The sequence below is a fragment of the Hibiscus syriacus genome, unplaced genomic scaffold, assembly GCF_006381635.1.
Source record: "Hibiscus syriacus cultivar Baekdansim isolate YM2019G1 unplaced genomic scaffold, ASM638163v2 tig00013142_pilon, whole genome shotgun sequence".
In the NCBI taxonomy this organism is placed as follows: Eukaryota; Viridiplantae; Streptophyta; class Magnoliopsida; order Malvales; family Malvaceae; genus Hibiscus; species Hibiscus syriacus.
The window spans coordinates 221,088-248,341 of NW_024062297.1; the positions used below are offsets into that span (position 1 = coordinate 221,088).

At 35.0% G+C, this 27,254-nt stretch overlaps 1 protein-coding gene across 1 annotated transcript in view; it reads right to left on the reverse strand.

Annotated features, from left to right (window-relative positions):
• Positions 1-18,555: 18,555 nt before the first annotated feature.
• LOC120205810 overlaps positions 18,556-27,254 on the reverse strand; it is a 61,955-nt gene continuing 53,256 nt past the window's right edge. The window contains 8 exon segments of the mRNA XM_039205607.1: positions 18,556-18,998; positions 19,255-19,539; positions 19,648-19,806; positions 19,985-20,341; positions 25,542-25,763; positions 26,152-26,278; positions 26,376-26,518; positions 26,606-26,792. Coding sequence (XP_039061538.1) covers positions 18,834-18,998; positions 19,255-19,539; positions 19,648-19,806; positions 19,985-20,341; positions 25,542-25,763; positions 26,152-26,278; positions 26,376-26,518; positions 26,606-26,792 — 1,645 coding nt within the window. The 3' untranslated portion in view covers positions 18,556-18,833.

The following is a 27,254-nucleotide window of genomic DNA, read 5'->3' on the forward strand; positions in this document are numbered from 1 at the left end:
GAGTTAAAACTCATTCATTCATGAATTTAATCCTTTCATTTTCTTTAATTCTAAGTTATCTACTTCTAACTTTGCTTTATTTTTCAGATTGTTGATTCAAAAGCAAAGATTTGAAAATGTGAAGTATTTTGAGCAAAGAAAATGGTGCAAGATGAAAATGAAAGAATTTCCAATCCAACGAAAATTAAAGTTATTCCCTTATATACCAATTATTGATTTAGGGTCAAATCGCCTTAAACAAGGGGGGATAATGTGATCCTACTAAGAACCAAATTCACACTGAACGATCTTACAACTTCGAAGTTCTTCCAAGTTCTATCTGAGGGAGTTCTTCCTTATACCATTGTTTATTTACTTGTATATGCTTTACATGTGCTTTAATATTTAGATCATGCTTGAATACTTGCAAATCACATGCGCACACATTTATTCTTAGCTCATTCAATACATATGCATTCATAGTCAGCTCATTTGCATTTATAATATATGTTGCAGTATGCACTCATCATTCTTCTAGTTCAATTCCTATCTAATTACTTGTTTACATACTTTGTCTAGGTACATTGGATGCTAAGACAAGCTATAGCAGCTCGAGGTTAAAAGATGCATGCTTTGGCAGCTCATATCAGCTCACAAACATCAAAAGATAGCTCACTTATCTCAATATCAGCTCATTTCATGTAAAATATAGCTCAAATAGCTGAAGGGCAACTAAACTTAGCTAGAGAGTAGCGAATAATACTAAAGGCAGCTGAAGTGTTAGTTGGATAGTTCACGTCAGTTAGATTGATCACCAATTTTTAACATACTCCAAACATATTTGGGTAATGAAGTCTACTTAGAATTTAATCTCCTATCTCTTATCTTTCCAATGCACTTTGAATCGCATCAATCCAATATCGGGAGCTCGATATATTCTCATATTACTGAAGAAAGTGCAGGCTAAAGATTTATACGGGATTTACAACCAAGTGAATAGCCATGTTCACACATGATGCATTTCCACCTTCATGAATCCATTTATTGCGTGTACATTCATAAAAGGAGGCTAAAGGACTTGTTCACATTCAAGGGAGATGGATGCATTATTTTCGAGCTCATTAACCAAATCCAAGTGCATGAAGGGAGCCTATGAGTCACGTTTACACTTGGTGCATGTATTCCAAAAGGGGTTGAACCTGCAATGATACATTCTTCCAAATTCATGCAATGAAATGAACCAACATGTTCACACCAAGAGAGGATGAATTCGGCTATGAAAATGCATTCACTTCAATGGATGAACATTCATTTATTTAATTAGTCCATGAAATTGCATAAGGGTCGTACATTATATCTACTTAAGGATGAACATTCATCCATGAAGGTTCACTCATTAAATGTTTTGTATTCACAACATGCACTCTTGGGCCTATAAATAGTTGTTCATTTCATTTATAAGAACCAATTGACTTTGTTTAATCATATATTTTTGAGAGTTTCTCTTTTGTTTTGAAGTGAACTTTATCGACTTATCAAGCTTATGCTTGTGGCGTCACCCCTATCTATTTCACCCTGATACTTCTGGTTCCTATCTCTTTATAGATAGTGGGTTAAAGTCCTTGTTTACCACCCTTTAAAGATGCAATATAAAGTCTGGGTCTTTGTTCTTTAACATTGGTTCTTCTTTGAGTCTTCTTTGAGATACTACCTTTCATATTCATCTCCATCACCTTCATTCTTCTTCCATTACCATACTTCATCTTTTCCTTTAAACATTTCACCCCGCTGTCATATGTATCTTTCCATTTCATTACTTCCATTTAACCATTTTTTTAGCTTTCTTGTTTGTGTAGGATCCTTGTTGCTTTCCTAGATTGAAACAATCAAAGGTACAACCTTGATTTCACCATTCATTCAAGAGAGGCTTGGTTGAACTATATCATACAGTAATCAGAGCTAAGGTGGATTACAACATGAAAAAGTAAAAGTAACATCCTATTATTCAATAAAAAGAAAATCAAAAAGATGAGTGCCAAAAGAAAAAATCAGCAAGTTAGTCCCAACATCAATAAGGGATTCCAAGTGAAGAAAAACTAAGGAAAGGAAACAAAGAATGCTAAATGCATATAAGTGTCAAAGGTAACAAGCAACATCATCATTCTAACAGATCCTAAATAAGTCTTCAAGACCTTTGATTGTTTCTTCTCGGAAGGTGGTGAGTATATTTGCATATTAAGTGAACCTTTCTTTCTTTTCTTCCTTTTATAAGACCACCCTTCATTATTTAATCTTCTACCTTTCTATTTTTCCCTCTACACTAACGAACTTTTCAGCCGACGTCCATAGCACTTGAAAGGTCTCGAGCTAGTTCTTTTAAGAACTTTGCAAGAGAATAACGAGTGGAAAAAGGCTAAACAAGTGCGTGAGATCATAAGGGGAATTGTAAAACCAATTTATATTCCCGAGTGCAAACACAAGCGTTGAATGGAGCCTCATCATTTTTTTTTGGAGTGGACGTAAGGATTTGTTAGTGATTATTGGTAAGGTCCTTTTATCTTATTCAATTATTAACCTTCAAAGTACATTCACCTCATACTCAAGATTGAATGAACCTTATGAAAGGGAAGATTCAATGAAGCTAACCATGGAGAACTTTAAGAGTCCAAACTCATTCATTCATGGATTTAATCATTTCCTTTTCTTTGATTCTAAATTACCTACTTCTAACTTTTCTTTAATTTTCATATTGTTGATTAAAAAGCAAAGACTTGAACATGTGAAGCATTTTGAGCAAAGAAAATGTTGCAAGATGAGAATGAAAGAATTTCTAATCCAACGAAAATCAAAGTTATTCCCTTATGTACCAATTATCAATTTAGGGTCAAATCACCTTAAAGAAGGGGGGATGATGTGATCCTTCCAAGCACCAAATTCACACTGAACGATCTTAAAACTTTGAAGTCCTTCCAAGTTCTATCTAAGGGAGTTCTTCTTTATATCATTGTTTATTTACTTGTATATGCATTATGTGCTTTCATATTTAAAACATTCTTGAATACTTACAAATAACATGATGATCATGCATATTACATATTTACTTAAGCATATGTCATGGTTATGTTAGCTTATGCATTCATTCTTACCTCAATTCATGCGTACACATTTATTCTTAGCTCATTTTATGCTTAGGCCATGTTTATGCATCATTCCTTAGCTCATTCAATACATATGCATTCATAGTCAGCTCATTTGCATTTATAACATATGTTACAGCATGCATTCATCATTCTTCTAGCTCAATTCCTATCTAATTATCTGTTTACATACTTTGTCTAGGTACATTGGATGCTAAGACAAGATATAGTAGCTCGAGGTTAAAAGATGCATGTTTTGGCAGCTCATATATGCTCACAAACATCAAAAGATAGCTCACCTAGCTCAATTTTAGCTCATTGCACGTAAAATATAGCTTAAAGAGCTGAAGGGCATCTAAACTTAGCTAGAGAGTAGTGAAGAAGACTAAAGGAAGCTGAAATGTTAGCTTGACAGTTCACGTAAGTTATATTCATCGCCAATTTTGAACAGACTCCAAACATATTTGGGTGATTAAGTCTTCTTGTAATTTACTCTCCTGCCTCTTATCTTTCTAATGCACTTTGAATCACATCAATCCAATATCGGGAGCTCAAGATATGCACAGATAATTGAAGACAATGCAAGCTAAAGATTTATATGGAATTTACAACCAAATGAACAACCATGTTCACACATTATGCATTTCCACCTTCATGAATCCATTTATGGCGTGTACATTCATACAAGGGGGCTAAATGACTTTTTCACATTCAAGGGAGATGGATGCAGTATTTTCGAACTCATTCACAAAATCCAAGTGCATGAAGGGAGCCTATGAGACACGTTCATACTTGGTGCATGCATTCCAAAGGGGGCCGAACCTACAATGATACATTCCTCCAAATTCATGCAAGGAAATGAACCAACATGTTCACACCAAGAGAGGATTAATTCGGTTATGAAGATGCATTCACTTAAATGGATGAACATTCATTTATTTTTTTAGTCCATGAATTTGCATAGGGGTCGTACATTGTATCTACTTAAGGATGAACATTCATCCATGAAGGTTCACTCATTAAATGTTTTGTATTCACACCATGCACTCTTAGGCCTATAAATAACTTTCCATTTCATTTATAAGAACCAATTGACTTTGTTTAATCAAATATTAGTGAGAGTTTCTCTCTTTAGTTCTTAAGTGAACTTTATCGACTTATCAAGCTTATGTTAGTGGCGTCACCCCTATCTATTTCACCCTGATACTTATGGTTCTTATCTCGTTATATATACTGGGTCAAATTCCTTGTTTACCACCCCTTAAATAAGAAATAAAAAGTTTGGGTCTTTGTTCTTTAACTTTGGTTTTTCTTTGAGTCTTCTTTGAAATATTGCCTTTCATATTCATCTCCATCACCTTCATTCTACTTCCATTACCATACTTCATCATTTCCTTTAAACTTTTCACCAACTTATATATATATATATATATATATATATATATATATATATATATCACTGCCATATTTATCTTTCCATTTCATTACTTCCATTCAACCATTTTTTTAGTTTTCTTGTTTGTGGATGATCCTTGTTGCTTTCCTAGTTCGAAACAATTAAAGGTACAACCTTGATTTCACTATCCATCCAAGTGAGGCTAGGTTGAACTGTATTACTACCCCACATGATGGCTACCCAATCATGCTTTAATAGATCATACCCAAACAAGATTTCTACCCACATACTTCGTTTATAGAAAATCCTAACCTCATGTTATCTAGTTCGCATGCGTATTAGAAAAAGTAAACCTAACCGCATGATCTCTAGTTCGCATACATTTGGGAATTAAAATTAAACTACAAAAATTAAAAGGCTCAATCAAGCTTTTCCATGTGTACTCTCCTCACGGGATTCTTATGATTTGGGTAAGGCTCTATTTGGGTTCTAAGTTTACTACAAGCTGGGTTCGGTTCTAAAGTAAGAGGTCCTCGAATTGTCCTTGTCGATGCCCCTTGGGCTATCGAACCCTCAATCTCGGCCCATCATAGGCTTTTGGATCAAGTTCAATTCGAGGGGACACACCTCCTTATGTCCATACGGAGGTGAAAACAATCATGAGGACTGTAAGGCGTGAGCCCCATGAGCGATTCACTATCCCATACGGAGGTAAAAATCACACGAGGGAGTAGTTTCTCACTCCTACTTAAATAGGACAGAGCAGGGTTTTAGCTCATGTTATGTAAATACGGTTGTGCATTGTGTGAGGAAAAGAAAAAATAACAGAGACAACATCAAACATAAAATTCAAAACCCTAAACAATTATTTACTCTAAAATCATTAGCAAATGAATCAGTACAACTATTTAGTGGTTAATCCAAATCACAAGTGAAAAACTATTCAAACCACATAAGTGATCAAAAATCAAATTAGAGCGAACTTGTAATTTTCATTTGCAAAGATAATTAATTAGTCGACTAATAGCCTGACTCTCTAAAAACTGTCCCCAGTAGAGTCGCTAAGCTGTCGAAATGGTTTTTTCGGAGGGAGGGAAAAGGGGATCTCGTTTCGAAATAATTCTTTGGTGATTGGTTAATGAAAAACATGGTTCGAGGAGTCACCACCAATCTTTGATTAGGTATGATTGGGCACCCAAAAACTTATTTTCCATTTTAATAAAATATTAATTTTAATTATAACAACAAATTTATGGTATTCGTTATCAAAATTCGAGTTCGGGAGTCGGTTATGTGTAGGGAAGGATTATCACCCCCACAACGCCCTACATCGGTACATAGTAGATTAATTAATTGTCTTTGCAATGAAATTTACAAGTTCGAGTCTAATTTAATTTAACACCCTTAAAATAACATTCTCTAAATTTTTGGATGAAACATAATAATATTTAATTATTTCATATCGAGAAGAATTGATCTCTCATACCTTGAAGCAACTGATTCTTACTCCAATCGAAATAAAGAAATATTAAAATTTCATTCTAAATGTCACTATCAATTTCAAAATAATAACACAAAATAATTTTAGGAGTGAAAATGATAATATCTAATTATTTCCAATTGAGAATAAATGACCTTTTGTGCATTAAAACAATCATTTATTACCCCAATTGAAATAAAGAGATATTACTATTTCGTCTTAAAATTCAACAGCGATTAGAGTGAAAACAGTAATATCTAATGATTTCCAATCGAGAATAAATGATCTCTCATACCTTAAAGCAGTCATTTATCACTCAGACCGAAATGAAAAGATATTACTATTCTCAATATCGATTTGAATGTTATTGTTTTGAAAATCTATCGGAAAACACATGCAAAAATAAAACAAATAAAAAACATAATAAACAAGTAATTAATTATTTACTTTAACACTATTTAACGAGAATAAGGATGTTCAATTATTTAAATATCTCGAGAGGAGACCTTAGATTTGATCCAATAGTTTTTTCTTGATGAATTTAATTAACAGAATTTGATCTTTTTTCGGATCCCTAAATTTTAAAATGAATTAAATTTAATTTGTGTCACTAAATGGGATAGAATTTCATTTTAAAATTATCTAAAGTAATTTTCTTATACGTTAAGACAATCACTTTACGACAATATTAAAATGTTCAAAAATTGCCCTTAGTCAATTTATTTCGAATCAAGTCAAGAGATACTTATGAGGCTATCATACAAAATCTTAGGACTAAAATGAATTAATATGTAAAAAATGTAAAAATAAAAATAAAATAAAAGTATGACTAAAACATAAATAATCAAACTATCATGCCAAAATTAAAATAAAATAAAATATACAAGTGACTAAAATAGACATTTTCAATATTAAATTCTAAAATTACATGGAATGAAAAATAAATTAAAATTACATGGCAAAATTAAAATAAATAAAACAATATATTCAGGTTCGAAATACAAACATGCAAAACTATAAGGCTATTTCATAAATATTCCAAAATTTTGCCTAAAATTTACATATATGAGTAAAGAAAGGTAAAATTACTAAAATGGTCCCTAAATATTTTTAAAAATTTATACAGTCACTACACAAGATTAAATGCAAAAACATGCTAAACATATAGGGGCTAAAAAGAAAATATCCCTAAATTTAAATATCATGCATATAAAAGGGTACATTACAGATACAGTCCTTACAAGTGACTAACATGAAAAAAACTAAAAGTAGGGGGACTAAAATGTGATTAGACCAAAAATTGTAAAGCACGAATAAAAATGGGAAATATGATAAAACAGGTCCCTTCTAGTGACCTCCTTGCAAAAATGCGCGTCATTTGCACCCGGTTTTTTAAAAAATAACTTTCTTTTTTTCTATCTCAACTACTTCGGTTACCCAATGCCATTCACCATGAACCACCATCGATCGTCGTCCGGTCGTATCTCCGGTTGCCGCACACGGTGGCCGAAAATCCCAAACTCTCACAAAATCACATAAACGCTCGGATCTAGACCCATAAGCCTATATCTAGGGCTAAAACTCCTTAAAAACAACCCTAATCGAACATAAAATAACCCCAAACATTCGGCTTTTGGACCTCCGACCACCGTGAAGACTCCCTCTGACTCAAGTAACCACTCAATCCTCACGATCCTTGATTTTATTACATGCAAAGCTCTTTTATATTTTTTATTATTTCAAAAACTGTAAAAATAAAAAAAATATACCTCTAACAAATTTCGAATCTCTGTTTCTATTTTATTGCTTTTTGATTTGAAGGGTCTGAACCTTTTTTTACATTTTTGGCCCGAATTTTTACCGCTTGCTTTTCTTATTTTTTTGGATGAAAATGATTACAATTGGAAAAAGTGATTTTTGTGTGTTTGGCTGGTTTTTTTCTGTTTGCTGATTTGTGATTCTGACATTGCAGGGGGCTTGGTTGGTTGCAGCAATGGTGGTTGTCGGTTGGTTGAGAAAGAAGTTGGCCTGGGATTAGGTGAAACAGGCAGTTGCAGGCTTGATCTGGACCGTTGGATGGGTCCAGATCGAATGGTTTAGAGAGCAGTGGTGGCAACTTCATACACATTATGGTGAAAACCCTAATTTTTGAATGATCTAGACCCTTGAATTCAATCTCGATCTGACGATCGAAATTAGGTGGCTGCCTTAGAACATGATGAAACCCTAGTTGGTGTTGGGCTTTCCTCCTTAGGCTTGCTGGGTTGTAATTCGAGCTTGGGGTATTTGTATATAATAATAATAATAATAATAATAATAAAATGATAGTATTTTTAAATAATAATAATAATAATAATAATAATAACAGGACGAAAAATCGAGTGTCGACACATGTATGATTAGGAAAGACGTTTTAGGTACATAACTTAGGAATGACTCACTCTTATGAAAGAAAGGGATAAATATGCCAAAACATGTGTTTAAAGATGAGTGAAACAAGGATCAATGTATTCATTCAACTTTTTCTTAAATCTGCTTCATCGTTGTCGACATCGTTTCCCACCCAGGTGGGGAAAAAATTAGTACGACTTAGGGGTTTTCTTTGAAAAGGTTTAGGAAATGTTGGGAATCGCCACCAATCATTTTTAATTTGAGATTGAAACACCTTAAATTGGGTAATTTTAATAAAAACATTTTATTAGAATAAAAATATCATATTTTGTCTGTGAAAACCAGAAATCGACTTCGGGAGTCAGTTACGCGTGGGGAAGGATTACCACCCCCACAACGCCCAAAAATTACTACCTAGACGATTACCCTATATTTGAAAATTATAAATTTTGAGTTCGAGATTTTATTTAATTTAAAAATCATCATGGATTTCAAGTTTGGAGAATGATGTTGATTTACTTTGGGAATTTCCAGGGGTCACCCCCTTAGCATAATGCAGAGGATACACTATTATCTCCTTGGTAAATGAACATTGTCTTGTTTTGAAGACATGATGCAAACACACAATTTGTTATTAAACCTAATTAAACTAAGGGTTAATTAAGGATTTCCTTTAACCTAAAGTGTCCAATTATTTAATTTAAAGAACCCGGATGTCTAAACCTAAAAATGTATGCTCTAATATTAATCCTAATTTTTTAACCAATTATTGAATCAAATAATCGATTTGGACCATTAGGCATCTTAATGCCAAAGCCAAATCGAATTATCCCCTAAATTAAAGGACTAAGGTGAAATTAAACCTAAAGTAGAGGCTCCAACTGTTAATGCTAATTAATTTTGATCAGTTATTGGATCGAGTACTAACATTAACAAAAAAATAAACAAAATATATTTAATATTTACGAAGATATAAATAATATAAACAAATATCTAATATATAAGTACCCCAACCAACGGCATTGGTTCAAGTGGTAAGCAGTTCGAGTCCTTGTGTATCTATAAAATCCTCTCTAGGAGACTCACCCACCAAAGTTAGGTGTACGACCTGAGTCGATCTATATTAGTCAAGGCAAAGCCTTGGAACTGAAAGGCAACAATATATATATACAAGTACCCCACCATACAAGAAATTAATATTTACGTGATATATATGTGAAATGTCTCATACTACATAAACTAAAGAATACGTAAAAAGTATATATCATATAAAATATTATAAGAGAAATGGAAAAGGCATATAGAGTGCTTAATTACATAAAAAAGAACAAAGTAAACAAATAAAGTAAACAAATCGGTGAAATATTAAAAAATGAAAATAAAGGAAAATAATTTAAATTACACTAAAATCTTAATTAAAATAGAAAACAAATAAAATACGGAAGAAATAAAAAGGCATGATTTAAACTGTTTTAAAAGGAAATTAAATCCAAAAAAGGAAAAAGTTAAAGGAGACAAACAGGAGAATCAACTTAAATTAAGGATAATAGAATGTTAAAGAGGAAGCTAAATTTTATGTAAACGGGAACAAATTTAGAAAATAATAATTAAATGAAGTAGAAAATGGGCATAAAATTAAATTGCACCAAGATAAAAAGAACAATGATCGGGAAGTACGTACGCGTCTAAAGCTTGGAGGACCCGAAAGAAAATAAACTAAAAGTTAATAATAAAATAAAAAAGTGGAAAATAGCAAAATGAGGACAAAACTTCGAAATAAAATGAAATAACGCAAACCCAGTGACCAAAATACAATCTAAAGAAACATGCAATGTATAATACCTAAATCCCACGGATTCGAATGTCACACGAAAATACCGAAATGGTTAACCCAATTTTTTCTTTGAAACCATACTCACTTCAAAATATTTATAAGGTATAAAATCATAACATTTTATAAAAACGGTGACCCAATTTAAAAACTCAATAAATAGATTAAATAATTAAAATATTACAAGCTTACTCATTTTAAATCATGACCATACCCACTAAGTCATCATCATTGTACTCTGCCACTGAGAAAAATCAATAATGATTTTGTTGTTCCATCGCACATCACGAACCTTAAACTTACGAACGAAAACACATTTAGATGCTCGTTTTGTCCAATGGCTCTCCTTTGAATTTTTACTCCATTATATATATATATTACTATTTAGTTATTATTTCCAAGTTTTGTATGTGACTATCTATTATATTATTAAGTGTGTTTAATTATGTAGCGATTGTTTACTTAATTATCTATGTAATTATGCCCGGGATCACATATGTATATATGTATGTATATATATATATATATATGTGAGTGTGTGTTGAAATGAAGTTAGTTCACTAAAACAAGATTTTATGTTTATAGGCCCGAATTAATACAAGTTACAACAGGCCCGAGCCAATGAAAAGTTCAGCTGCCCAACACCAAGCCCGAAATTCGTGAGCCTAGTTCTGCAGCCCGCTTGGAGAAACCCTAGGCCCGTTAGGGTTTCCTGTCGCCAGCCTCCAGCGCCGCAGCATGAAGGCCGTTGGATCTGTCATCAAGATCCAACGGTTCCCAGCCATCTTGTGATCCCCCAGCGTGCACAGGAACCCGAGACAGTGCGTGAACCCATGCTGGTCGACCGCCGTCGAAGCCACGCAGATTTGCCCATGCTTACTCCGCTCAGACCGATACTTCGTATGCACTTGTTTTTGTTCTCGAGAACGCAAGGGTATGGGAAAAACAGAAAAATAAAAGCCATCACATGAAACAAGAAAAAGCAGCAGTTAGCCATCATCAGCGAGAATAAAAGACAGAAACGAAAACACACAGAGGGGGGATCAACGAACGAACAACCAGAACAGAAGCAAAAAAAAATAACGAAACTACCAAGAAATCTATCAGCAAAAAAAGAACCCATTCGAAAAAAAAAAGCCAAATACAAAGCCATAAACAACCAAACAGCCAGAAAACAAAAATAGAGAGAGCAAAAACCCTTACCTTCCCCGTGGATAGAAGTTTACCCTTGTCGCCCGGAGTCTAAATCACCTTGCATCGGCTAAGGTAATCTCATTTGGCTTCAGATCCGTGTGAGTTTTGGGGGTTTAGAGGGGGTCTCGGAAGGGGTCTAGTTCAGCTCTTAGGTTGGTTGCTAGTTGGGGTTTCTTCATCGTGACATAGGGGTTCTCGTCTGGTTTGTATGGAGGTAGCAGCCACGGCGGCTGCTACGGCGGAGGCGGCGGTTTCACGTAGGGTTAGGCGAAAGGAAGAGGGAGAAGTTGAGAGGAAACGGCGGGGGGCAGAGGGTTACCTGGTTTAGGCTGAGATGTAAAATGAAGTTATGGTTCCAAACTTACCCTAGGATACTATATATTAAAACGCCAAAACGTCGTCGTTTAGATAGCCCCCAAAACGGCAGCGTTCTGATAGCTGAGGGAATCCGTGTTTTGAGACGGTTGGAGGGTAATCACGTGTGAGGTCCAGTAGGTTCGACCTGTTATATTTTGGCCCCTAAATCGAGCTCTATAGTAATGATAATTTCGCCTCATAATTTTCAGTTTGTTTCATTTTGGTCCAGTATTTATTATGGTTATTTTATCGTTGTTTTTACATTGTATATGTAGTTTCAGAAATTTTTATTTTGGTCCTATGTAGCATTTTGGTTATATTATGTTTGCAGCACTTGGAAATGACATTTTATGAAAAGATCTTACTGTTTATTTTCTTTATATCTTAGCCATTTGTTTAATATTCCATGCATGTTTGTAGGGCTAATTTAGATTTATTTTGAATGTATGCATGTACATATTATTTCGAGCATGTCGTTAGTACATACTTGTTTAGCCGTAACGTTTTAAGCTTGTAAACCTCATTTGCATGACTTAATCTAATGACATAATCGGACTAAGGGTAATACTCATTTAATTTAAAACTGTCGGAATGACTTCTCCTAACTTACTAGAGAGTCATTTTAACAATTTTAAAATTAAAAGTGTATCATGTCAGTAACACCTCATTAAATTTGGATCTATCACTTTAAAATTTGGGAGTGAAAGAAAAAGAAACATTCGGTTATTTAAACTTGTTGAGAAAAGGTCGTTAGAACTCACCTAAATATTTGGTCTCAATATTTTTAGATAATCGAATATTCTTTATCTTTCTAATTGTTTGGTTAATTTTAATTAAATCTACTTTCTTGCTTTTGAATGTTTTAAAATTTTTGTTTTGTTGTTTTAAGGGATCATAAATCAAATTAAACTCGAACTTGTGAAATTCGTTGCAAAGACATTAATTAATCGACTAGGTACCGATTTAGGACGTTGTGGGGGTGCTAATCCTTCCCAACGCGTAATCGACTCCCGAATCCGGATTTTGGTAACATAGACGGTTGGAGGGTAATCACGTGTGAGGTCCAGTATGTTCGACCTATTATATTTTGGCCCCTAAATCGAGCTCTATAGTAATGATAATTTCGCCTCATAATTTTCAGTTTGTTTCATTTTGGTCCAGTACTTATTATGGTTATTTTAGCGTTGTTTTTACATTGTATATGTAGTTTCAGAAATTTTTATTTTGGTCCTATGTAGCATTTTGGTTACATTATGTTTGCAGCACTTGGAAATGACATTTTATGAAAAAAGCTTACTATTTATTTTCTTTATATCTTAGCCACTTGTTTAATATTCCATGCATGTTTGTAGGGCTAATTTAGATTTATTTTGAATGTGTGCATGTACATATTATTTCGAGCATGTCGTTAGTACATACTTGTTTAGGCGTAACGTTTTAAGCTTGTAAACCTCATTTACCTGACTTAATCTAATGACATTACTCATTTAATTTAAAACTGTCGGAATGACTTCTCCTAACTTACTAGAGAGTCATTTTAACAATTTTAAAATTAAAAGTGTGTCCTGTCAGTAACACCTAATTAAATTTGGATCTATCACTTTAAATTTTGGGAGTGAAAGAAAAAGAAACATTCGGTTATTTAAACTTGTTGAGAAAAGGTCGTTAGAACTCACCTAAAGATCTAGTCTCAATATTTTTAGATAATCGAATATTCTTTATCTTTCTAATGGTTTGGTAAATTTTAATTAAATCTACTTTCTTGCTGTGGGGGTGCTAATCATTCCCAACGCGTAATCGACTCCCGAATCCGAATTTTGGTAACATAGACTACAAATTTATCGTTTTAATTAAAATTAACTTTTTATAAAATGACAACTTTTTTGGGTGCCCAATCACACCCTAATCAAAGATTGGTGGCGACTCCTCGAACCATATGTTTTTATCGTGAAGGAATTTCCAAATTTTCGAAACGAGAGGTTTTCTAAAATCGCATTGTTTTTAATTAAAAATCAACCATAAATAAAATAATTAAAAAATGATGCGATTTTCAAAATCTCGCTCCCCCTCGGATAAAAATCGTTTTGACAATTCCAATCGTTGAGCTCGCAAGCCCCACGTCACACAATACCTCTCACATACTACATGCATTCATTAAATGATCATGCTGAAAACGAAGACATGTGCATACGAATAAACTCAAAACATGTTGAGGTAAGTCTAGTGGTGTGGCCAGAGGAATTTATGTGCATCTCGGGACAACACCCTAACTTACCTCGGATTTGCAAAAGTATATCAACAAACATGAGATAGGTTTGGCAATGTGGTCAGAGGAATTTATATGCATCTCAGTCAACACACTAGCCTATCTAGAACGTGATAGTTTCATGGTAAGAACCAAAATTTACATGCATCGGAACTTAAAGCCCTTAGTCTATCTCGGATACTCGAGAGGTCGGGGTGAGGTCCGAAATTTATGTGCATCGGAAGCTCACATCCCGAGATTCTCGAGAGGTCAGGGTGGGATCCTTAACTTGTCACTGGTATCGATTCCGCCCCTTGAGTATCGAAACCGGACCATGAGTATCGATATTCTTGAGAGAGTATTGATACTACCTTCACAAATGCCTTTCTTTTTACACTACTCAAAGTACAACATCGATATTATTCTTCCAGTACCGATACTCACAAGTGCCCTATTTTGGGTACAAAATGTATCTTAAACTCACCCTTTTCCCCACTGAGGCTCGCAAACGTTATTAGAGTTTTATTTGAGATCTTAGAGGTCAAAAGGAGTTACTTTTCATGCTTACGAACATGCTTCATGAACCCAACTAAAGAAATTAGACATATCAAAGGGTTACAAAAAGCTACATGTGGTATAGACAAACTAGAATTGTGATACTACTTTTCACTTATTGGGTTATCTGTTAGTATGACGTTCTGTTCAGATTAGCTAATTTTGTAGCCATTCTCATTATATTTTCTCTCGATTCACCCTTAAATTGGAGGGACGATTGATACATTCTCGTCATACATAAGTTACTCGTATAGACTATTTTATTCATTGAGGCCCATAAGGGTAAATTGGTATTTGATCAGTTATTGGATCGAGTACTAACATTAACAAAAAAATTCAACAAAATATATTTAATATTTACGAAGATAAAAATAATATAAACAAATATCTAATATATAAGTACCCCAACCAACGGGTTTAATTCAAGTGGTAAGTAACTTGATATAGCTTAAGCAAGGTCTAAAGTTCGAGTCCTTGTGTATCCCGAAAATCCTCGCTAGGTGACTCACCCACCAAAACTAGGTGTACGACCGGAGTCGATCCAGATTAATCAAGGCAAAGCCTTGGAATTAAAAGGCTATATATATATATATATATATATATATATATATATATATATATATATAAGTACCCACCGTACAAGAAACTAATATTTACGTGATATATATGTGAAATGTCTCATACTACATAAACTAAAGAATACGTAAAAAGTATATATCATATAAAATATTATAAGAGAAATGGAAAAGGCATATATAGTGCTTAATTACATAAAAAAGAACAAAGTTAAATCAGGAAGTACGTACGCGTCTAAAGCTTGGAGGACCCGAAAGAAAATAAACCAAAGGTTAATACTAAAATAAAAATATGGGAAATAGCGAAATGAGGACAAAACTTCGAAATAAAATGAAATAAACCCATTAAACAAAATACAATCTAAAGAAGCATGCGATGTATAATACCCAAATCCCATGGATTCGAATGTCACACGAAAATACCGAAGTGGTTAACCCAAATTTTTTTCCTTAAAACCATACTCACTTCAAAAAAATTTTCCTTAAAACCATACTCACTTCAAAATATTTATACAAGGTATAAAATCATAACATTTTATAAAAACGGTGCCCCAATTTAGAAACTCAATGAATAGATTAAATAATTAAAATATTACAAGCTGAATCATTTCAAATCATGACCTCTACATGCCCACTAGGTCGTCATCACTGTACTCTGGTACTCCACTGAGACTCCTCTGATGATTTTGTTATCCCATCGCACGTCACGAACCTGAAACTTGCGAACGTCACATACTACATGCATTCATTAAATGATCATGCTGAAAAATGAAGACATGTGCAAACGAATAAACTCAAAGCATGCTGAGGTAAGTCTAGTGGTGTGGCCGGAGGAATTTACGTGCATCTCGGGACAACACCCTAACTTACCTCGGATATGCAGAAGTATATCAACAAACATGAGATAGGTCTCACAATGTGGTCGGAGAAATTTATATGCATCTCGGTCAACACACTAGCCTATCTAGAATGTGATAGCTTCTTGGTAAGAACCATAATTTACGTGCATCGAAACTTAAAGCCCTTAGTCTATCTCGGATACTCGATAGGTCGGGGTGTGGTTGGGGTGAGGTCCAGAATTTACGTGCATCGGAAGCTCACATCCCGAACCTAGTCGAGCTGAAGATAACAATCCACTAGAAACTCGGATGTCCTTACCGTTTCCTGAGCGTCACACAATGGCAAATCTCATGTCATCCTAACTTGCTTGATTTATATGTGTAATTTCAGTTATCTTGATTGTTTTCACTTTTATTGAATACTAAAGCTTATACGTTCTCAAATCACCTAAGTCCGGACACTCAAACCGATTGAACCAAAATACCCAAAATCAACGGTGGCATCGATAATGTGCCAGCAGTATCAATACTAACCCTTGGGTATCTATACACACCTTGAGTATCGATACCAAAAATAACTTCGATGTTTTGAAAAATATCTCAGTATAGATACCCCTTATGGGGAGTATCGATACTCTACCCTTGGTATTGACACTCCCTTGAGTATCAGTATAAAAAATGGCTACTGAAATCCTTAACTTGTCACCGGTATCGATACCTCCCCTTGAGTATCGAAATTAGACCATGAGTATCGATATTCTTGAGAGAGTATTGATACTAACTTCACAAATGCCTTTGTTTTTACACTACTCAAAGTACAACATCGAAACTATTCTTTCAGTACTAATACTTACGACCTGAAGTACCCTATTTTGGGTACAAAATCTTAAACTCACCCTTTTACCCCACAGAGGCTCGCAAACGTTATTAGAGTTTTATTTGAGATCTTAGAGGTCAAAAGAACTTGCTTTTCATGCTTACAAACATCAAACATAGAATTTACCATAGATTACTTATACATGCTTCATGCACCCAACAAAAGCAATTAGGCATATCAAAGGGCTGCAAAAAGCTACATGTGGCATAGACAAACTAGAATTGTGATAGTACAATTCACTTATTGGGTTATCTGCTCAGATTATATAATTAGTTGCGACATTGTAGCCATTCTCATTATATTTTCCCTTGATTCACCCTTAAATTGGAGGGACGATCCGTCATACATAAGTTACTCATATAGACTATTTTATTCACTGAGGCCCATAAGGGTAAATTGGTATTTGATCAGTTATTGGATCGAGTACTAATATTAACAAAACCTTGGAACTGGAAGGCAACAATATATATATATATATATATATATATATATATATATATATATATATATATATATATAGATATAGATAAGTTCCTCACCGTACAAGATACTAATATTTACGTGATATATATGTGAAATGTCTCATATTACATAAACTAATGAATACGTAAAAAGTATATATCATATAAAATATTATAAGAGAAATGGAAAAGGCATATATAGTGCTTAATTACATAAAAAAGAACAAAGTTAAAAAATAAAGTAAACAAATCGGTGAAATATTAAAAAAATGAAAAGAAAGGAAAATAATTTAAATTACACTAAAATCTTAATTAAAATATAAAACAAATAAAATACGGAAGAAATAAAAGGCATGATTTAAGCTGTTTTAAAAGGAAATTAAATCCAAAAAAGGATAAAGTTAAAGGAGACAAACAGGAGAATCAACGTAAATTAAGGATACTAGAATGTTAAAAGAGGTAGCTAAATTTTATGTAAACGGGAACAAATTTAGAAAATAATAATTAAATGAAGTAGAAAATGGGCATAAAATTAAATTGCACCACGATAAAAAGAACAATGATCAGGAAGTACGTACGCTTCTAAAGCTTAGAGGACCCGAAAGAAAATAAACCAAAAGTTAATACTAAAATATAAATGTGGTAAATAGCTAAATGAGGACAAAACTTCGAAATAAAATGAAATAACGCAAACCCAGTGACCAAAATACAATCTAAAGAAACATGCGATGTATAATACTCAAATCCCACGGATTCGAATGTCACACGAAAATACCAAAGTGGTTAACCCAATTTTTTCCCTTAAGACCATACTCACTTCAAAATATTTATACAAGGTATAAAATCATAACATTTTATAAAAATGTTGCCCCAATTTAGAAACTCGATAAATAGATTAAAATATTACAAGCGGACTCATTTCAAATCATGACTTCCACATGCCCACTAGGTTGTCATCACTGTACTCTGGTACTCCACTGAGACTCTTCTGATGATTTTGTTGTCCCATCGCACATCACGAACCTAAAACTTACGAACGGAAACACATTCCAATCGCTGCGCTCGCAAGCCCCGCGTCACACAATACCTCTCACATACTACATGCATTCATTAAATGATCATGCTGAAAAACGAAGACGTGCATACGAATAAACTCAAAACATGCTGAGGTAAGTCTAGTGGTATGACCGGAGGAATTTACGTGCATCTCGGGACAACACACTAACTTATCTCGGATATGCAGAAGTATATCAACATAAAAAATACATATATACAAGTTCCAAGTCGTTACCCAATTTGGACATTTGGTTCATCATTCCCCCTGAATTTTGAACAAATAATGTGTTATATGAGATATTTGCAGTCCGAAGCTTTCTATGAAGAGAATTGTATTTCATTAATACCGAGGCAGAGTAATCATCCCATTTTTCTAATGTTATCCAACAACCATTTTCTTTCCATGCCATTTAAGCAAAATTTGTCGCACTGCTCCTCCAAAATTGGTGGCTTTAACATCTCACTCCCGAAATAAGCTGCTGTTGCTGCCGCCAAAAGTTGGTCCCGTAGGACTAGAGATTTGTTGTGTAGACCAGGTTGAACCCACTTCCTTTGCATTCACTTCAACAGCATTGCTGTCTCTTACCGGTGAATATGGTTTAGTCACTTTCTTCTTCAACAGTTCCTGTTCCATTCAAACAACATTTCATTTAAAAAAATAATCCCCTTGAATCTTAACAGGGATGACCCAAGGCCATGCTTAGAGATACTCCAACCTATGTTGTACCCATTTCAAGTTCTCAATATCTACGCCTATATTATATTATGTTTCAAACTAACATTACTTGAAAATAGAAAAACAATGTCACATTATAAAGTGTGACGGCCAATGGTCTATATAAGCAAAATAAATAAATAAATAAAATCATCTTGAAACCAACCTTTGAAGAGTTCTGTCCATATGTAATCATTGCTTGTTCGATTGAAGAGTAAACTTGAAGAGCCTGATCGGTATCTCGGTTGCACTTTATGATACGAACTTGTTCTTTTGTATCTGTTGGTCCAGCCTTTAGATAGAGGATGAGTTGTGAAGGTGGAGCTTTGAAGTGGTCTTTCTTTCCCTGAGTCAACTCCATTGTTGCCAGATCTTCCCACGGTACATCCCACAATACTGAACACGGATCCCTCATCGGGTTGAATTTCCTCTGAGTTATATTAGAGTTTTGCTGAAAAAGACAAGACAGTGTGATCCGTTAGTTTGATCTACACAGAAACAATTAACAATAAAAAGGCACCAGACAACCATAAAATATTTCCAACGTTAGTCAACCTACTTGCAACAATATCACTCTTCGATGAGTAACTATAGTAATTTTTCCCTTTGGTAGCATGAAATGATCTTCATATGCATCTGATAATGCAAATTTTCCGCGTACTTTGAATAAATCAACCTGGCCCAAGAAAGAAGTTGACTGCGCCAATTGCAATATTACCTTCAAGATTAACAAAAATGCCAGCAAGTTAAAAGAGTTGTACTCAAAACATAAGCAGGTTAAGTACAAAACTGCAACAGAAATGTGTGGCCAACATATACTAGAAAACGGGTCTTTTTCCACTTAATATACTTAGAGCCAACCGTTCCCTCAGATGAGGATACAAAAACTAAAGTACCTGTCCTCGTGCTTTATACTCATCATATGGTTGAAGCAGATTATCACCACCAACTACACGAGGCAGCCTCCTGCGGAGGAGTTGGTCATCTGAAGCTATAGCAGATGCTATCTTCATTCTCATAGCATTTGCACCTTCAGTAGTTTTTGACAAAAGATCCAGAACCCCACTCACAGGCTGTGCAGCTACACCTATTATGCCTTTTCCAACACCCTGAACGAAGCCTTCAACGCCTGCAGATTTTGCACCTTCAATAGGCTTTGTTAATATTCCAGTAACTCCTCTAAACAGGCCTTTTGCTAGTGCTCCACCCCCTTCTCTGATGACACCACCTAAGTCATCTACACCCTTGCTCTCCTGCCAGAAAATCAAATTGAAAAGAAAAAAATGAATATTCCTGGATGGGCCCATCTGATAAGTATCTACTTTAATTCACAGTAGCATAACATGTATGTAACAGCAGCATGAGTTTTTTTTTTTTGGGGGGGGATTGGGGGGATAAAAAAACAGATTTAACACAACCAATCGGATGATCATATTGCTTTAGGGAGAAATCATTCAGAATTTTCAGAATTCACTTGTTCGCCTTGAATCAAAGCATATTAGCAAGATATAGTAGACACATCCCTTTTGACAGTTATTGTAGGAATTATAGAAATGAGCTGTCAAGAGATTCTGTAATTATTTTCTGTTTTCAAATCCCTTATTTCAAGGGATTACATCTCCTAGGATTAGTATCTTTCCTTAGAGTTTCCTAGTTTAGAGGCATAATTTGTATATAAATATGTAATATGTTTCTATTGAAAGTATGCGAGAATAAAATAACAGACTTGACTGTTTCCTACAGTCTGTTTTCTACTATACAGTCTGTTTTCTTTCTATAGTCTGATTTTCTACATGGTATCAGGTTAGAGCGATCAATCCGATTTCCGCTTCTCTTTAAATCAATTCCTGTTCAACTCTATTTTTTTTCATGGCTAATCGGGATCCCCCAGCATCCGAAATCACTTCCCAGACCATCTCATCTCAATCTGTTTTTTCAGATTTCAGATTTTCAGTGCAGCAGAGGCAAAATCGCCTCTGGTGTGAACATTGTAAGAAACCAGGCCATATGATAGACCAATGTTGGAAGCTGCACGGAAAACCAGCCGACTAGCAGCCCACACGGTCCAGGTTTCAAAAGGAGGCCCATATTTCCTCTCAAGATGATTCCTCAAGCAGTTTTAGCAAGAAACAGATAGAGGAGCTGCAGCAGATTTTGAGCAGTATGACAGTCAAGCCTACCAATGTGACTTATACTGTTATTGATGGGAATAACCCATATGCTTTCTCGGTACAATGGATAATAGACTCGGGTGCATCAGATCATATGACAGGAAATATTGATCTCTTGGAGGAATATAATGAAAGCAGCTTACCAGCTTCTATCAAAATAGCAGATGGCTCTCTCACTACAGTCAAAGGGAGTAGTTCTGTTACATTAAACAAAAATCTAATACTTCATAATGTCCTCTATGTTCCTAGACTTGCATGCAATCTGCTGTCAGTCAGCAAATTAATTATTCTGGTTGTAATGTTGTGTTTGGTACTGGTGGTTGCATTTTTCAGGCACAGGACTCGAAGAGGGTGATTGGCAATGCTAGGCTGGGCAAAGGATTGTACACCCTTGGAGGTAAAACATCTCATAATCATGCCTTATCCAGTGCTCTTAGGAAACCAATTTTATCTTCTGATCTCAATACCGATAAAATTCTGTTATGGCACTCTAGATTAGGTCATCCTAATTTTTACTCTCTTTCCAAAATGTTACCGAACTTATTTATAAATAAAGATCCATCCTTGTTTTCATGTGAAATTTTTCAAATAGCCAAACACACCAGAAAACCATATATTGCAGCCAAATTCGAACCAACACCACCTTTTTCCATCATCCATAGTGACATTTAGGGCCCTTCTCCAGTCAAAAGTATTTCTGGGTATAAGTGGTTTGTGTCTTTTATAGATGATTACTCTAGGACAACATGGGTATTCTTAATGAGAGAAAAGTATGAGGTTGAGTCTCTTTTTAAAAGTTTTTATCAAAAAGTTGAAACCCAATTTGACACAAAAATAAAAATTCTGAGTGACAATGGGAGTGAGTACTTGAATAAAACTCTTGGGTATTTCTTTAAGGAAAAAAGACATTGTTCACCTTACGTCTTGTGTCAACACACCTCAACAAAACGGGGTAGCAGAAAGGAAACATAGACATCTTCTAGAGGTTACCAGGTCTCTTCTGTTTGCTGCTAATGCTCCTAAGTATCTTTGGGGGAAAGCTCTTCTTATAGCCATGTACCTCATCAATAGAATGCTAAGTAAGACTTTAGATTTCAAAATTCCTACTAAGGTTCTGTTTTAACTTTTTCCCCATTTTAAACATTTAAACTCAAGTCTTTCTCCTCGGGTGTTCGGGTGTACAACCTTTGTTCATATCCAAACAGAGGGAAATTAGATCCTAGGTCCATAAAGTGTGTGTTCTTGGGCTATTCTTCGAGTCAGAAGGGTTACAAGTGTTACTCACCTTCCACAAAAAAGACATGTCTCTTTTGATGTTACATTTTTTGAAAACCAACCTTATTTTTCAGGAACAGAAATTCAGGGGGAGAGTTACAAGGAATTTCAGTCTATTCAAACCAATATTTCTTTACAGCCTATCATTTCTTTACCTATTACTGTCTCTCCAAAGCCGGCTAGCACAGTTCCATTTCCTTGTGAGGGTGATGAGAATAACCTAAATAACTCTGATGAATTACCTTTCTTCTTACCTCAGAACTCTAGTCTGTGCAAAACCCCTTCCACCACTATCAAAAATGCAACCTAACAATGACCCTGAAACCATAACTCCCCATCCGAAACAACTCAGTGTTTACTCAAGAAGAAGGAAAGATGCTGCTGAAGAAATTCCTGTTGCCTCTGAAAGCCAAGAACCAGATTCGGATCCTGTTGCATCTGAAACAGAAGGTAATGATGATTACCAAGAGGCTACTACTGTTGATCTTGATGACTTTTCTATTGCTATTAGGAGGGGGATAAGAAAATGTACTGCTCATCCCATAAATAAGTATGTTGCATATGGGAAATTACAGCCTAATTTTAGGGACTTCACTGTCAGCATTAACAGTGTGAAAATCTCAAGAAATGTGACAAAAGCATTTCAATCTCCTGAGTGGAAAAAGGTTGTGGAAGAAGAGATAAAAGCGTTGCAAAAGAATAAGACATGGAGTTTGACAGATTTGCCAGAAGGGAAGAGAGCTGTTGGATGTAGGTGGATATTCACAGTCAAATATCATTCGGATGGGAGTATGGAAAGATACAAGGCAAGGCTGGTTGCTAAAGGTTTTTCTCAGTCCTATGGCATCGACTACCAGGAGACTTTTGCACCGGTTGCAAAATTGAATACCATCTGAATATTATTATCAGTAGCTATTAACATGGACTGGAAATTGCATCAACTAGACATAAAGAATGCTTTTCTGAATGGGAACCTTGAAGAAGAAGTATACATGGAGGTCCCCCCGGATTAGAAGGAAAGGTCACTAAGAAAACTGTGCAAGCTCAATAAATCCTTATATGGCTTAAAGCAGTCTCCCAAGGCTTGGTTTGATCGATTTGCTAAGGCTATGAAACAGAATGGTTTCAAACAAAGCCAAGCGGATCACACATTATTCAGAAAAATTACACCGAGTGGTAAGATAACTCTCCTAATTGTCTATGTAGATGATATGATCATAACTGGCAGTGATATAGAAGAAATAGAAAAGCTAAAGATGAATCTTGCAAAGGAGTTTGAAGCCAAGGATTTAGGGAGTATGAGGTATTTTTTGGGTATGGAAGTTGCAAGGTCCGAAGAAGGGCTAGTCATAAACTAGCGTAAGTATGTTTTGGATCTTCTTGCAGAAACAGAGATGCTCGACTGCAAACCAGCTGAAACTCCAATGGAGGAAGGCTTGAAATTTTGCAAGGACCGGACTGGAAATCCAGTAAACAAGGAAACCTACCAAAGGTTAGTTGGGAAGTTGATCTACCTTTAACTGACCAGGCCTGATATTGCATACTCAGTGAGCATTGTCAGCCAACATATGAGTGATCCTCGAGAAGAACATTTGGAAGCTGCAAATTTTAAGATTCTTGAAGTTTACCCCGGGAGCTAGACTTATATTTAGAAAAAATCAAGACAGAACAGTGAAGGTTTATACAGATGCAAGCTGGGGAGGTGAATTAACTGATAGAAGGTCAGTTAGTGGCTACTGTGCCTACGTTTGGGGTAATTTGATGACTTGGAGAAGTAAGAAACAAGCCGTTGTCTCTCGAAGTAGTGTTGAGTCAGAGTTTAGAGCAATGGATCTCGAAATATGTGAAAGAATGTGGATTAAAAGACTGCTCACAGAATTGGACTTAGATGACAAGAAGAATTTTGAGATTTTTGTGACAAGAAGAATTTTGAGATTTTTAGTGACAGTCAATCAACTATGAGTATAGCAAAAAACCCAGTACAACATGATGTAACGAAACACATTGAGATAGACAGACATTTTATTTACGGGAAGGTCAACAATGGAGTTGCACAATTGCAGTACATTCCGACGAAGAAACAGCTTGCAGATATCTTCACCAAAGCCCTTCCACGAGTGACTTTTGATGAGCTGTCATTCAAACTGGGAATATACAACATATATACACCATTTAAGCGTACAGCGGATCAACAGCAGGAGCCTTCTTGTCACCAGTGATGTAACCGATATTCCCTTGCCCACGAATATACACGCCATTTAAGCGGATGGTGGTGATTTGGACAGAATGAGAATTGGAGTGGTGCTGCGGAGTGGCCGCAACAGGGGTTGAGGTGATTTCTGACGCGACTTTGGACATGGCTACAGTGATTTTGGAACTGTTGTGTTTTAGGGTTAAGACACGATTATGGCTCTGACACCAAATTAGAAAAGAATGAAGAAATAATGTGTCTTATTTCTTGAATGAGTATAAGGCTCCTTTTATACAAAGAGAAATTACAACAAAAAAAAAAAAGAAACTAATTAGAGTCAATATTTGACAGCTTCTACTTTCTACTTTTTCTTGATTTACATCTTTTACTTTCTATATTTACATATAAAACAAATCCTAGAATATCTCATAGATTATGACTAAATCAAGGCTTTCAATGACCAAATTTCCAACATGTTTCTATTGAAAGTATGCAAGAATAAAATAACAGACTTGATTGTTTCCTACAGTCTGTTTTCTACTATATAGTCTGTTTTCTTTCTATAGTCTGATTTTCTACAGTTATTATACAGTTGTACGTATCTTTCAGGGTTAAGGGTTATTACACACACCTTCAAGTAGATCAAGCACCAAAGAAGCAAACGAGGTACAAAATAGCTTTATACAGTTATTTGCAGACCCATGATAAACATAAATGAGAAAGAAAATATTCTGCAAATAATTACTGCAGTACGAACAAAAAGTACAAGCTTGAAAAATGAATGCTTATTAATCCAAATTTGGGTTTGTGACACACCTGTCTCTGTCGGCCTTGAATGAATTTCTTATCCATTGATAAAGCAGCCACTCCTTTACTCATATGATCAAGAGCACTACTTGCGTTGCCCAATATATCAAGGCCTGAGAGCAACTGAAGTGGTTGACTCAGAAGATCCTTTTTGATGTTTGCAATTGCATTACTAATCATAGTACTCTGCCTCATGCACACATTCTCATGAAATCTTTGATTTATCTTAACCTGTTAATTCAACAGTTGGTATCACAATGAGCATAACCAACCATGAATAGCTCATGAAAATTTAGAATATCTTGAGATATGCATGGCTCAAAGAGTTGCCAGTGCAACTTCATCCATAGAATGGTACTTAACTAACCGAAACATAGTTATTATTAGTCACAGTTCAGTCTTACACAGCCAAACACTTGCAATTACCAAAACAAGTTCCATCAACCATTTAACTGCAACTTCGAGATATGCATTTGGAAGTCATGATACAGCATGTAATTTTTTAGCTTCCGTATACCAACATAAGTGGCTTTTCGGATCCATCCAGAGAACTGAAGGTCAAACTATTGAATGATCTACAAATGAGGAAAAAAATAAGGGGATTAAATGTAAAACTTACAGTCATATTCTCAGTGTTCCCTAGTGCAGTCATTAGGGATGCCCAAAAACCAAGTACTCCCCTAGGCCGTTGACTAGGCGACATAGTCATCGACACTTTTAGTCGAACTTCTGAGATATTGAGAACCCTGAATTTCCAGTAAAATACAGGTGATAAGTGCCAAGCAATCAAGTTCTGGGCAAAGCACATTATTGAATATATAAATTGTAGAAAGGTTCACATACCCAATTTGAATGATTGGATCAACTGACACGGCTGTAGCTTGAGTATCCTTTAATCTACCGAAATTGACCTGCTGTATCATCTCATGTATGCGCCATATTATAGGTTCATGAATGTTTATCAAAAATGCAGAATTATCAGGCCCCTGGTCATAAGCCAATCAAAATTAATGACTATAAAAGTGACAGATGGGAAAAAGAAGATAAACTCTGCTCATGATGTTGAGATTTACCATGTTCACATCAAAACCAATATATGGATAGACACACAGATCCAGTGATCCATTTGTCTGCAGAGTCGCAGAAATTTTCATGATATGATCAGTCTCCTGCCCAATTTTCTGTGGCCTGAAGAGAACTGGTGTTGGAGTTAATGGCAATTGGTTATCCATTTGAATTCCTCTCATTCTTAATTTGAACCTGAAATATCAATATAATCCACTAAAGAATCACATATAGTTAGAAAACAGGAAAATCTTCCAGTACAAGAAATTACTATTTTGGATTTCTATTCTGCCTACATGATAAGTAGACTGCAGAGTTCAGCTAAATCTAAATTTTTGACTAAACAATTCAGAGCCTTCTTTGAGGTGCGAAAGGAGAAAAAAGGTATGGAACCCCCCTATTACCATTTAATATACACGAGTTTAGAACTTTTACACTCTACTTGAAAATAAAAAGAATTCGTGCATGAGAAAGACAACTGTATAACATATACACAAGTGTACTTGGAATAAGCAAACATATACGGTTATGAAAGGGGTTTTTTAATGAGGCTTCCCATTTTTACCAAAAAACTGGGAATAAGCAAACATATATCAATTGAACTTAACACGGAAAATCCATAATGAGTTGATACATACAGTTTATCACTTGAAATAT